At 50.7% G+C, this 13,957-nt stretch overlaps 1 protein-coding gene across 5 annotated transcripts in view; it reads left to right on the top strand.

Annotated features, from left to right (window-relative positions):
- Positions 1–13,696, top strand: part of ppox (protoporphyrinogen oxidase) — a 34,998-nt gene extending 21,302 nt beyond the window's left edge. For 4 of the 5 annotated variants that reach the window (XM_059642856.1, XM_059642858.1, XM_059642859.1 and 1 more), the window contains exons 5-13: positions 747–879; positions 5,345–5,501; positions 7,131–7,324; positions 9,267–9,327; positions 9,417–9,535; positions 10,418–10,531; positions 10,819–10,968; positions 12,313–12,355; positions 13,362–13,696. In XM_059642856.1, the coding sequence (XP_059498839.1) occupies positions 747–879; positions 5,345–5,501; positions 7,131–7,324; positions 9,267–9,327; positions 9,417–9,535; positions 10,418–10,531; positions 10,819–10,968; positions 12,313–12,355; positions 13,362–13,489 (1,099 nt within the window). In that variant the 3' untranslated portion in view covers positions 13,490–13,696. Of the gene's footprint in view, positions 1–746; positions 880–5,344; positions 5,502–7,130; positions 7,325–9,266; positions 9,328–9,416; positions 9,536–10,417; positions 10,532–10,818; positions 10,969–12,141; positions 12,234–12,312; positions 12,356–13,361 lie in introns of those variants that run through there. The other variant, XM_059642860.1, reaches the window with a different exon arrangement.
- The last annotated feature ends 261 nt before the right edge of the window (positions 13,697–13,957 follow it).

Raw genomic sequence — 13,957 nt, 5'->3', positions numbered from 1 at the left:
CCCTCCCATCTACTCTTCCCACTGCCTCAGGAAGGCAGCCAACATCATCAAAGACCCCTCACACCCCTGGTTACAATCTCTTGCGTCCAGCAGAGGATACAAAAGCTTAAGCACAGGCACCAACAAATTGTAGAACAGCTTCTTCCTCGCTGTTATTAGACTTTCTGCATGGACCTCTCAAATTTCAAATCTAGCGCTGATCTGGCTCCTTCTGCGCCTTCCCTGAAGCCGTGACTCTGTACTCCTCTCTCTGTTCTACCACCCTTTGTATGTGGTATGATCTGCCTGTACTGCCCGCAGAACAAAACTTTTCACTGTCCACAGGTACACGCGACAATAATAAATCAAATTAATACACCCGTTGACCCCCTTCAGCCTGGTCTGTTTCGGGTTTTAAATCAGCCTGATTTTCATCGCGCTGACTTTGTGATGCCTCCGGATCTATCCCCTCAGACAGATATTCCTCTTGTTGCTCACAGTTTCTGCTTCTGTTGCCCACCCTCGTGGAACTGCCCACAGCAGCAACGCTGAGCGATTCGAGGGACAGGCATCTTTTTTTTGTAACAACTGGCTTTTTCAAGTCTGGACAATGATGCCATTTTAAAGCTAGTGATGGGCTGGGCGATGAGAGATGGTGATTGGTTGGACAGTGAGAGCTGGTGATATCTCACTTTCTCTCTCCTCACCTACTTGCTGTTCGTATTCTCAATCGTGGAGAGTTTCTGATCTTGTGTTGAAATTGACAGATCTGCTTTTGTCACCTGCCCTCCGTTCACCCAGCCCATCATCAGGAGCTTGGTCCGGGAACCGTTTGTCAGACGAGGAGAAGATTACGATGAAAGTGTTCACAGTTTTGCAGCTCGCAGGTTTGGAAAGGAGGTGAGGAGCTAGACTGGGAGTGATGACAGTGGTCGCGCACGCACACGCACACACCACGCACACACACACACTTTACAGCTGTACACTTCAGCACACACTTTATAGGCGTTCACTGTATACGCGCGCACACACACACTCCATATACACTCTCACGCACACACACTCCATATACACTCTCACGCACACACACTGCATATACACACTCACGCGCACACACACACTGCATATACACACTCACGCGCACTCACACACTGCATATACACACTCACGCGCACACGCACACTCCATATACACACTCACGCACACACACACACTTTACAGCTGTACACTTCAGCACACACTTTATAGGCGTTCACTGTATACGCGCGCACACACACACTCCATATACACTCTCACGCACACACACTCCATATACACTCTCACGCACACACACACTGCATATACACACTCACGCGCACACACACACTGCATATACACACTCACGCGCACTCACATACTGCATATACACACTCACGCGCACACACACACTCCATATACACACTCACGCACACACCCACTCCATATACACGCTCACACACACTGAATGCACATGAACATGCTAAACACGCACACGCAACACGTGCGCATGCACTGTGCACGCACACATGCATTGTACACGCACGTTCTGAAAACACGCATGCTGAATACACACACTCAAAACTCTCACACTTTACGCCAGCGCGCACACTTAATGCACACACACTCAAAACAAATCTGCACTCAGTGCAGATATGTACACTCAACACACACGTGCACACTCAACACACACACGCCACATATTAAACACTACATACATACACCCACAAACATTAGACCTGAGAATTTCTACAGCACTGAAGGAGGACTTACGGGCTTTCGTGTCCGTGAAATTCATACCGCGCCTATCTACTCTAATCCCATTTCCAGCTCTTGAACAGTAGTCTCAAACACAATGATGATCCAAGCCCTCATCTAAATACTTCTGAAATGAGTTTTGAGGGTTCCTGTCTCTCCCTCCCTTTAGGCAGTGAATTCCAGCCCCTGCAACCCTCTGGATGTTTCTTTTTATTTCCTTTCGCGTCATTCACGGGAATGTGGGTGTCACTGGCTATCATCCATCCCCAATCGGCCAGGGGCAGTTAAGTGTTGGCTACATTGCTATAATGCCTTTCTTCAAATTGCCCCTTAAATCTCCTGCTCCTTGACTTAAAACTGACCCCCTGGTTATGGATGTCTGGAACAAGGTGAACAGTTTCTCCCTATCCACCCTCATACACCTATGCTCGTGGCTCTCGTAACTTGCCACATCTCAATCAGATCCTTCCTTAACCCTCACTGCTTACAGGAACGTAACTGCAGCCTCTGATCATCGCAGAAACGCTTCATCTCCGGCAGCACCCTGGTGAATCTCTTCTGCACCCCCTTCCCAGTGCCAGCACATCCTTCCTTTGGTGTACTGAACAAAACTTTAGTCACAAGCCTGTGGGGAATAGGAACAGGAGCAGGCCATTCTGCCCCTCAAGCTTTCTGCACCGTTCACTGAAATTGTGGCTGATCCTACATTCCTTACATCCACTTTCCTGACCTTTCCTTATAACCTTGATTCTCTTACTGAATCTGTCTGAGACAGCAGGAACTACAGATGCTGGAGAATCTGAGATAACACGGTGTGGAGCTGGATGAACACCAGGGTCTAGGCCCGAAACGTCAGCCTTTCTGCCCCTCTGATGCTGCTGGGCCTGCTGTGTTCATCCAGCTCCACACCTTGTTATCCAAGAATCTATCTGACTCAGTCTTAAGTGTGCACACAGACTATACACAAGGGCAGGTGATGGCCTAGTGGTATTATCACTGGGCTGTTAATCCAGAGACCCAGGTAATGTTCTGGGGACCCAGGTTCGAATCCTGCCAAGGGCACGGAATTTGAACTCAATAAATATCTGGAATTAACAGTCCAATGATGACCATGAAACCATTGCTGATTGTCAGGAAAATCCCAGCTGGTTCATCAATGCCCCTTAGGGAAGGAAACTGCCATCCTTACCTGGTCTGGCCTACATGTGACTCCAGACCCACAGCAATGTGGTTGACTCCGAACTGCCCTCTGGGCAATTAGGGGTGGGCAATAAACGCTGCGCAGCCAGCGAAGCCTTCATCCCGTGAATGAAGAAGGAGGTCTGTGCCCCCACAGCTCTCTGTGACGAGGAGTTCCAAAACTAAACCCTCTGAGAGAAGAAATTCCTCCTTGTGTGAGTCTTAAATAGGTGCCCCTTTACTCTGAGACGATGCCCTCCCATGGGCGGGGGGGGCGGGGCCATCCTCTCAATATTGACCCTATCAAGCCCCTTAACAATCCTGTATGTTACAATGAGATCACCTCTCATTCTTCTAAACTCCAGTAAGTAGAACCCCAACCTGTTTAGCCTTTCTTTGCTCATAAGACAGTCCCTCCATACCTTCTCTGAACTGCCTCCAATGAAATAATAGCTTTCCTTAAATAAGGGACACAAACTGTTCACCGTGCTCCAGATGTGGTCTCACCAGCACCTTGTACAGTTGCATCTACTGCTATACTCCGACCCCCTTGAAATAAGGAGCCAGCATGAGCCTTCCTGATTCCCTGCTGCACCCTGCGTGCTGGCTTTCACACAAATCCCCCCCCCCCCCCCCAACCAAGTCCCCTTGTGTTGCAGCTTTCTTAATGTCATGAAAGTTAAATGTAAAATTCCTCCACATTATGATCACTATTTCCTAATGGCCCTTCTGCACAAAGGCCATTAAATAGCTCTTTGTCACGACACGCAAGTCTAAAATAGTTCGATCCCAGTCGACTCCTCAAGATTGTGTTGCGTCAGCGTTGGCTGGGTGAACCCAGTCTATTTCAGAATTGAAGTCACCCATTATTATTGTATAATCCATGCTACATGCATTCCTAATTTCCTGATTTATACCCTGTCACACATTGATGCCAGTATTTGATGGCCTGTAACCGACCCTCCAATGTTTGCTGTCGTTTCTTAGCTGCATCGTATCTTGATCCTTCAACCTAAGATTCTCTATTGCCAGAGTTTGGTTGGTGGTATATTGGACAGAGAAGAAGGTTATCTAAGGTTACAGAGGGATCTTGATCAGTTGGGTCAATGGGCTGAGGAGTGGCAGATGGAGTTTAATTTGAATAAATGTGAGGGATTTTTTTTTGATAAAACCAACAAGGGCAGGACTGATACAATTAATGGGGGAGCCTTGGGTCATGGTGTAGAACAGAGAGACCGAGGGGTGTAGGTACATAATTCTTTGAAGTTTGTGTCACATTGTAGACAGGGGTTTAAGAAGGCGTTTAGCACACTAGCCTTCACTGCTCAGAGCTTTGAGTGTAGGAGTTGGGGACGTCATGTTGAGGTTGTACAGGGACGTTGGTGAGGCCTCTCCTGGAGCGCTGTGCCCAGTTCTGGTCGCCCAGTTACGGGAAGGATGTTATTAAACTGGAGAGGGCTCGGAAGAGATTTACCAGGATGTTGCCGGGAATGGAGGGTTTGAGTTTTCAGGAGAGGCTGGGACTTTTTTCACTGGAGCGTAGGAGGGTGAGGAATGACCTTACAGAGGTTTATAAAACTATGAAGAGTATAGATAAGGTGAATAGCAGGTGCATTTTCCCCAGGGTGGGGTATTTCAAGACTCGGGAGCATTTTTAAATGAGCGGAGAAAGTTTTATAAAGATGCCGAGGGGGAGTATTTTTTACACAAAGGGTGGTTTGTGAATGGAATGAAATTCCAGAGGAAGTAGGCTATGTGGGCACAGTTACAATGGTTAAAGGACATTTGGATAAATACAAGGGTGGGAAAGGTTTGGAGGGATACGGGCCGGGAGCAGGCAGGTGGGACTAGTTTAGTTTGGGATTGTGGTCAGCACGGTCTGGTTGGGCTGAAGGGCCTGTTTCCGAGCTGTACGAATCTGTAAATTAGTAACATCGTTGTTTATTAACAGCGTTACTTCTCTTCCTTTTTTCATGTTCTCTGTTTTTTTCCATCTGCCTGTCATTTCTATCATTGAACTGTACAATACAGACAGAGGCCGTTCAACCCATCGAGTCTATACCATTTCCTGAAAGGGCTACCCAGCTAGCCCCACTCTCCAGCCCCCATCTCTGTAGCCCTCTACAATCTATCCCTTTCAAATATCTATTCAACTCTCTTCTGACACCTCCTATGATGCATTCCAAATCCCAACAACTCTCTGAGGAAGGAGGTTTCTCCTCCTCTCTCTCCGAACTAACATGAATGAGAAACATCTCCGACTGTTCAGTTTCCAATCTTGACCATGCTTTAATCGCATCTCTGCAACAGCAGTTAAATGTTTCAGTTTGTGCCTTCAGATGATCTCCCCAGGCTACAAACAGGCAGCTGGATTTATTTTGAACAATGTTGTCCAATGTTTTCTCCCCCACAGCTAGCTGAGATTGCTATTGACGGTCTGTGCCGTGGGATCTTTGCTGGGAACAGCCGAAAGCTCAGTGTGCGGTCCTGCTTTCCCACTCTGTTTGAGGCCGAGAGGAAGTTTGGATCTGTGCTGATCGGGATGATTGCAGGAGGAGGAGGAGGAGGAAGTCAGTGAGCTACATCTTCTATTGCCTGTCACTCTCTCCCTCTCTCACACACTCCCCTGCAATCCCCCGTTCCTCCACAAATCTCACTTCCCTAGTCTCGCCAATCTCTTTCCCCCAGTCCACCTCCCTCCGCCCCAGAATCTCTCTCTTTCCTCCCAGTTCCCAACAGGCCCCTCTATCCCCTCCCTTCCCAGGTGTGCCTCTAACATCCTCAGTTTCTCTCAGGAGGCCCGCTCTCTAAACTCTCCACCCAGCTGCCCCCTCCATTAAACCTCCCACTACCCCGCCCATGCTCTGTCTCCCGACTGCCATCTCTCTCTCTCTCTCTCTCTCTCTCTCTGTCACTCCCACTCAGTGTCTCTGTCTCCCCCTCCCTCTCATCCCCTCTCTCCCACTCCATCCCAGTCTCTCTTTCTCTCCCTTCCCCCCTCCTTTCCACCCTCATTCTCCCCCTCCCTCCCACCCTGTCAGTCTTGTTTTCTCAGTTTCTCTACTCCCCCTACCTCAGTATCTCTCTCTCCCATCTCCCTGCCAATCCTTTGTTCCCCCTCTCTTCCAGTCCTTCCCTCCCAGTCCCACTGTCCCCCAACCCCTCTTGGCCTCTCTCACCCCTCCTCCCCCCCCCCCCACCACTCTCTCTTCCCAGTCTCTCTCTCTCTTTCTCTCTCTTCCCCCCACCTTCCTTCTCAGTCTCTCTCCCCACCTCCTAGTCTCTACCACCCCAGACTCCCCACCCCCCCGTGTCTCCTCCACTCCCAGACTCTTCCCTCCCAATGTTCCTCCCCAAACTCCCTCCCAGTCTCTCCCCCCCACCACCCATCTCTCTTCCCCGTCCCCTCCCAGTCTCTTCCCCGTCCCGTCCCCTCCCAGTCTCTTCCCCGTCCCGTCCCCTCCCAGTCTCTTTCCCGTCCCCTCCCAGTCTCTTTCCCGTCCCCTCCCAGTCTCTTTCCCGTCCCCTCCCAGTCTCTTTCTCTTCCCCGTCCCCTCCCCTCCCAGTCTCTTCCCCGTCCCGTCCCCTCCCGTCCCCTCCCCTCCCAGTCTCTTCCCTGTCCCGTCCCCTCCCAGTCTCTCTACCCCGCAGTCTCTGTATCCGTTCCCAGTCTCTTCCCCCACCCCCTCCCAGTCTCTCCCCCACCCCCTCCCAGTCTCTCCCCCACCCCCTCCCAGTCTCTTCCCTGTCCCGTCCCCTCCCAGTCTCTCTACCCCGCAGTCTCTGTATCCGTTCCCAGTCTCTCCCCCACCCCCTCCCAGTCTCTCCCCCACCCCCTCCCAGTCTCTCCCTCACCCCCTCCCAGTCTCTCTCTCTCTCTCTCTCTACTCCTCCCCTCTCCCACCCAGTCCTTCTTTACCTCTTCCCCCGACACAGTCTCTCTGTCTCCCCCTCCCACTCATAACCCCTCTTCACCATTCACTGCCACCCTTCCCATCCACATCCTGCCACACTCATCTCCCCGTTCGCAGTCTGACTGATTCGTCCCCACCCTACCAAGGCCATATCTTATCATCTGTCTGCTCATTCTCCTGTGAGATTTTCCGGTGGGTGGGGACGGTAGCGGGGAGAGTTGCAGAGCAGCCTAATTTCTATTGTTACCAACCCACCCCCCCCCCCCCCCCCCCGCCCCACCCCAGGCAGCAAAGATCCCCGCTTCACCTCGGAGTTAGTGAGCCGGGCACAGGCCGAAAACTGGGCGCAGTGGACACTGAGGAAAGGCATGAAGTCCCTACCAGAAGCAATGGAACAGGAATTGCAGAGGCGCGGTGTGGAAATTCACCGGGATACACCTGTCAACTCAGTTCAACAGACGCCTGATGGAGCCTGGGAGGTGAAGGGTTTAAAAATATACACGGGCGCCTGTGTGGGATGCTCTTTGGGTGAAATTGATGGGCCGAATGGCTGGTTTCCCCACTGTAGGGATTCCATGATTCTATGTTGCCCAGCCCAACCCCTCAATTAGATTCCAGTCTGTAATTCACTCTGCTGTGTCTCTTATTGCAAATATAAACCATCCTGAACCCATCAATTAGATTCCTCTCTGTCACACACACTGTGTGAGTACGTGTTATACTATATAAAGAACACCCAGACCCCTTGATTAATTTCCAGACTGGAACCAGCTTCTGGGTATCTGTTATTCTACACATAAACTACCCACAAACTGCTGGATAAGATTCTAGTCTGTGAATCCCAGGTATGTGTTATTCTGTATGTGAACCCCTTGATTAGATTCCAGTCTGTAACTCCCTCCCGGGGTATCTGTTATTCTATACATAACCCACCCTGAACCCCTCGGTTAGATTCCAGTCTGTAACTCCCTCCCGGGGTATCTGTTATTCTATACATAACCCACCCTGAACCCCTCGGTTAGATTCCAGTCTGTAACTCCCTCGCGGGGTATCTGTTATTCTGTATATAACCCACCCTGAACCACTCGATTAGATTCAGTCTGTAACTCCCTCCCGGGGTATCTGTTATTCTGTATATAACCCACCCTGAACCCCTCGATTAGATTCAGTCTGTAACTCCCTCCCGGGGTATCTGTTATTCTATACATAACCCACCCTGAACCCCTCGGTTAGATTCCAGTCTGTAACTCCCTCGCGGGGTATCTGTTATTCTGTATATAACCCACCCTGAACCACTCGATTAGATTCAGTCTGTAACTCCCTCGCGGGGTATCTGTTATTCTGTATATAACCCACCCTGAACCACTCGATTAGATTCAGTCTGTAACTCCCTCCCGGGGTATCTGTTATTCTGTATATAACCCACCCTGAACCCCTCGATTAGATTCCAGTCTGTAACTCCCTCCCGGGGTATCTGTTATTCTGTATATAACCCACCCTGAACCCCGCGGTTAAATTCCAGTGTGTAACTCCCTCTCGGGGTATCTGTTATTCTATACGTAACCCACCCTGAACCCCTCGGTTAGATTCCAGTCTGTAACTCCCTCCCGGGGTATCTGTTATTCTGTATATAACACACCCTGAACCCCTCGGTTAGATTCCAGTCTGTAACTCCCTCCCGGGGTATCTGTTATTCTGTATATAACCCACCCTGAACCACTCGATTAGATTCAGTCTGTAACTCCCTCCCGGGGTATCTGTTATTCTGTATATAACCCACCCTGAACCCCGCGGTTAAATTCCAGTCTGTAACTCCCTCCCCGGGGTATCTGTTATTCTGTATATCACCCACCCTGAACCCCTTGATTAGATTCCAGTCTGTAACTCCCTCCCGGGGTATCTGTTATTCTGTATATAACACACCCTGAACCCCTCGATTAGATTCCAGTCTGTAACTCCCTCCCGGGGTATCTGTTATTCTGTATATAACCCACCCTGAACCCCGCGGTTAGATTCCAGTCTGTAACTCCCTCCCGGGGTATCTGTTATTCTGTATATAACGCACCCTGAACCCCTCGGTTAGATTCCAGTCTGTAACTCCCTCCCGGGGTATCTGTTATTCTGTATATAACCCACCCTGAACCCCTCGGTTAGATTCCAGTCTGTAACTCCCTCCCGGGGTATCTGTTATTCTGTATATAACCCACCCTGAACCCCGCGGTTAGATTCCAGTCTGTAACTCCCTCCCGGGGTATCTGTTATTCTATATATAACCCACCCTGAACCCCTCCGTTAGATTCCAGTCTGTAACTCCCTCCCCAGTGTTATATGGTATATCGGGATAAGTACGTGTTAAGTCTCTGTCCCTGTCACTCTCTGTCTCTGCTTCCAATCTCTGAAGTATTTTGTTCTGTATTTTAGGTCCATCTTGATGGAGGGACGATGAACGCAGATCACATTTTTTCCTCGGTACCAGCAAAAGGTTTGTATGCCAGTGATTGGCATGGTCTTTCACCTTTTCGCAGGGATTGACTGAATGGCCTTTTACATCTGACCCTTCTCTGCCTTCAGTGCTGAACAGAATCCTCCCCCAGTCCTGGGTCACGCTGTGTGACAGCCTGCGTGAGATCGACAGTGTGTCTGTCACTGTGGTCAACCTGGAGTATGATGGTTCGATCCTGCCAGTTACAGTGAGTTTCTCTCGGTCACGCGTCACTCAGCTGCTGAGTTTTTCTCACTTGAGCTCCATTTCCCACCGTTTGTGCCCTGCATCCTCACTCTCCCTCAGTAAGACTGTCCCTTGCTGAGTTTGACGCACTTTCTCTCTTTCCCACAGTCTGTCTCTCGCCACTTCTCTTTCTCTGTGCCTTGCTCTCTCTTGATGACTCTCTTTCTCGCTCTCTGTGTGCCCCTTTCTCTCTCTGTCTCACTGTCTCTGTGCACTCAGTTCCTCCTCCCCTCTCTCTCTGTGTATGGCTCTGTCTGTATCCCTCAGTCCCTCTCTCCCTGTATCTCTATCATTGTCTCTCACTCTCTCTGTCTTAATTTTTATCTCTCTCACTTGCCCCATTTTTCTGTCTCTCTCTCAACCCCTCCGTCTGTCTGTCTCTGATTTCTTGATGTCATTGTCACTCTCTGTGTGTCTCTCTAGCAGTCTCTGTCTGTCTCTCTGTCTCACACCCTCCTCCTCTCTCCCTCTCTCTCTCTCTCTCTCTCTCTGTTTGTCTCTCTGCCTCACTCAGTCACTGCTGCACTCTTTTCCTGGGTTCTCTCTCCCGTGTGCCTAATCCTCCCTCTGCTACACTCTTTTAGCCACGCCGTCTCTCATTACCTCTCTTTCTCTCGCTCTCTCTCTCTCTCTCTCGCTCTCGCTCTCTCTCTCTCTCGCTCTCTCTCTCTCTCACTCTCTCTCTCTCTCTCTCTCGCTCTCTCTCTCTCTCGCTCTCTCTCTCTCTCTCTCTCTCTCCCCCTCTCCCTCTGCCACACACTCCCTACACCTCACTCTCTGCCACATTACAATCACCTCTGTGTCTTTCTCTCTCTCTCTCTGTCTGACTCCCTCTCCCATCCAGGGCTTTGGACATCTCGTGCCCTCACAGGAGAGCGGTGAAATCTTGGGCGTTGTTTATGATTCCTGCAGTTACCCCCAGCAAGATCGAATGGGCCCCCCTACCACCAGGCTAACGGTATGACACAATGAGAGCGTGGGGGTGGGGGTTGCGGGGAGATACTGGGGGTACGTACGGGGCTGGATTCAACAGTGATCCAGCATCCGGAGTGGCAAATGGGTCAGTGAGAGCGTAACTGCCCTCGTTTGCCAATGATATAATTGCCCCAGGGGAACACACAGGAGACTGAAGTGGCTCAGGTAGAAACCCCAGGAGGAGTTAGAGACCAAACGCTGCGTCTGCGTTCGCAGGAGAAAACGAACCACCTTTGCGCCCACTCTAACGCTTCCCGATGTTGTTTGTAGGTCATGATGGGCGGCTCCTGGTTCCAGGAAGCCTTCGGGGATCCAGACACTGTGCCTCAGGACCATTTGCTGCAACGAGCCACAGAAACGGTGCGCAGTCACCTGGGCGTCACCCAGACACCCCTGAGGGCCATCATCAGAGTGCAGAAGGTGAGAGAAGGCTTCGTCTCTATCATTCCTGTCAAGCACTTCCAGGTCACAGTGAAGCTACATTGAGAGAGTAAAGCTCCCTCTACGCTGTCGCCCATCAAACATTCCCAGGGCAGGGACAGCGCAGGGTTACATACAGAGTAAAGCTTCCTCTACACTGTCACCCATCACACACTCGCAGGGCAGTAACAGCATGGGGTTAGATGGAGAGTAAAGCTCCCTCTACACTGTCCCCCATCTAACATTCCCAGGACAGGGACAGCATGGGGCTCGATACAGAGTAAAGCTTCCTCTACACTGCGCCCCCCTCCCCTCATCAAACACTCCCAGGGCAGGGACAGCACAGGGTTAGATACAGAGTAAAGCTCCCTCTACACTGTCCCTCATCACACACTCCCAGGGCAGGAACAGCATGGGGTTAGATGGAGAGTAAACCGTCAGACAGGGACAGCACGGGGTTAGATACAGCGTAGTTTTATAGAGTCATACAATAATACAGCATGGAATCTTGGGATTACCTTCAACCGTATCTGCCAGATCCATCTCATACCCCGCTTTTGCTCTTCTGATTTCCCTCTTGGGTGTGTATCTAAACTTTTTATTGTCATCCTAGGGATTCACTCGAGCATGATATCTTAAACCTAATGTATGCCCTCTTTTCCTGACCACAATCTCAATATCCCTCGTTAGCCGGGGATCCTAAATCTGCCGGCTATTCCCTTCACCCAAACAGGGGGACACTGTCCCTGGACCCTTGATATCATAGTTTTAAAAGCCTCCCATTTGCCAGTTGTTCCTTTGCTTTGAAACAAACTCACCCAATCGACCTGTGCTAGATCCTGCCAAATGGCCCCAGCATTGGCCCTGCTCCAGTTTAGCATCTTAACCTGTGGACCTGTCCTGAATTTTCCCATAACTACGTCAAAACTAAGAGAATTATGGTCACTTGGCCCGAAAACCTCTCTGACTGACACTTCAGTCACTTACCCAACCTCGTTTTCTAAGAGGAGATCCAGTGTTGCACAAGTAAGGCCATTGACATATTGATTTAGGAAACTTTCTTGGACACATTTGACAAATTCTGTCCCGTCCGGGCCTTTTACACTCTGGGTGGCCCAGTCAATACAGGGAAAATTAAAGTCACCAACCAATACTGCACTATTATTCCTACAGGGATCTGCACTTTCTCTACACATCTACTCCTCTAATACCTGCTGGCTATTTGGGGGTCTGTAATACAGTCCCAATGGAATGACCATCCCTCCTTGTGTCTAAGTTGTAACCATCTGGTCTCGGGTTGCTCAGTCAGTTGGATTAACCCCATCGACTGGTCTGTTTTCGCAGGATTGTATCCCGCAGTATGCTCTGGGGCACTCGAAACATTTAGGTGAGTGTGACTGCAATCCGTTTCAAAGGGCTGGTTTGGTGATGTGTGACATGTTTTACACAATGGCATGACCCCTTTCTCAAGTCTGTGTCTGGATGAGATCGGAAACTGTGCTTTCGAGATTCCTATCCACCCTGCCAACACAACATCAGGTGCCCTTCACACTATCTCCTTACAGTATCTGTGCAGGAGCATTGACGGACAGTGTTCCGTTCTTCACCTTCAGGTCTGTGAAGATGTCTCCACATCCTCATCAGACCTCTGATTTTAACGTAATAACACTCTGGGACTCCTACAACCTCCCCTTCAGTGTGAGGTTTCTGTGCTGTCTGTTTTAACTCTGGATCTACTTCCTGAGTCTCAATCCATGAAGATGTACCGAACACTTACTTTGAACAGGCCCCGTTCTGAGAGTTCCAGCTGTTGGTGGTATCGGTCTGACTGCCCCTGCTGAAGGGCATTGGCTGACATTATCATTCCTGGTCGGGGAGAAAACCCAGAAGCAGTTCCTGCAACTGCTCAGTCTTTAGCTTCACCAGGACTGGACAGGATTAACTTTCACCCAGGGAACAAATCCACTCCTTTTCAGGCTCGTTCCTGCAAACTCCAATATGTACCGGGGTCCTCCTTTAAACTTGAGCCCCGACACCACCTCCCTATCCCTGTCACCCCCTCCATTCACTACACCCCCTCCCTATCCCCGTCACACCCCCCCCTCCCCCCCAGTCCCTATGTGCCTCCATGTGTCTGAGCCTCCTCCCTCCCCAATCCTTCTGAGCTTTTGGTTGTCGGTCCTGAACATGTCCCTGAGTTAAACCTCTGCTTGTGCCAATCGCCTGGTGAGGCCTGCCACGAGTCGAGGCGCTATCTCAATGCGAGATGTTGTTACTGGTCGGCTGGGGCCTGAGCCTGTCCGATCTTGCCTTGCAGCAGTTGGACCTGTGGCAGACCATCTCTCTTCCGGTTTCCCACATTCCCGACAATCCGTGTCTTCATCTCTCGGCAGATACTATCTTCGGAGCTGTCGACCAGCATGGCCTTCCCCTCTCGCTGATCGGCGCTTCGTACTGTGGAGTGTCGGTGAACGACTGTATCTATGAGGCGCAGCGATCGGTGGACCGTCTGCTGGGCTGACCGCAGCCACTCGGTTAAGGCCCAGCCGTTGACCAGGAGCCTGTCACCCGTGGGTACGGCTCAGAACCACGTGGGGAGGGGCAGAGGAGTGCAGGCCCTTGCAGGGGAACCCAGGACCTTGCTGAGTCCGCGTGCGTGCAGGGATCGGTTTGAGAGATGTAGTTTGCTGTCGTATGCCTGTGTGCAAGCTTCCAAAATAAAACCGACTTGTACTGGGAATACTCGACAGCGCTTCCCAACGTGACAGCAGTGGCCATTCAACCTTTCAGCTATGGTAGCCTTCTCCCAGTCGTTGTCTCTCACCCTCTCTGTCTCCCTGTCTCTCCCTCTGTCCCCCCTCTCTCTGTCTCTCCTTCCCCCCCCCCTCACCTGCTCTCTCACCTTCCCTTATATCTGCCTTTCTCTTGTCCCCTTGACCTCATTTACTCTGTCTCTCTCTCACCCTCTCTCTCTCTCTCTCTCTCTCAC

The sequence above is a fragment of the Stegostoma tigrinum genome, chromosome 46 (assembly GCF_030684315.1).
Source record: "Stegostoma tigrinum isolate sSteTig4 chromosome 46, sSteTig4.hap1, whole genome shotgun sequence".
Classification (NCBI taxonomy): domain Eukaryota; kingdom Metazoa; phylum Chordata; class Chondrichthyes; order Orectolobiformes; family Stegostomatidae; genus Stegostoma; species Stegostoma tigrinum.
This window is presented reverse-complemented; position numbering and strand designations above follow the sequence as displayed.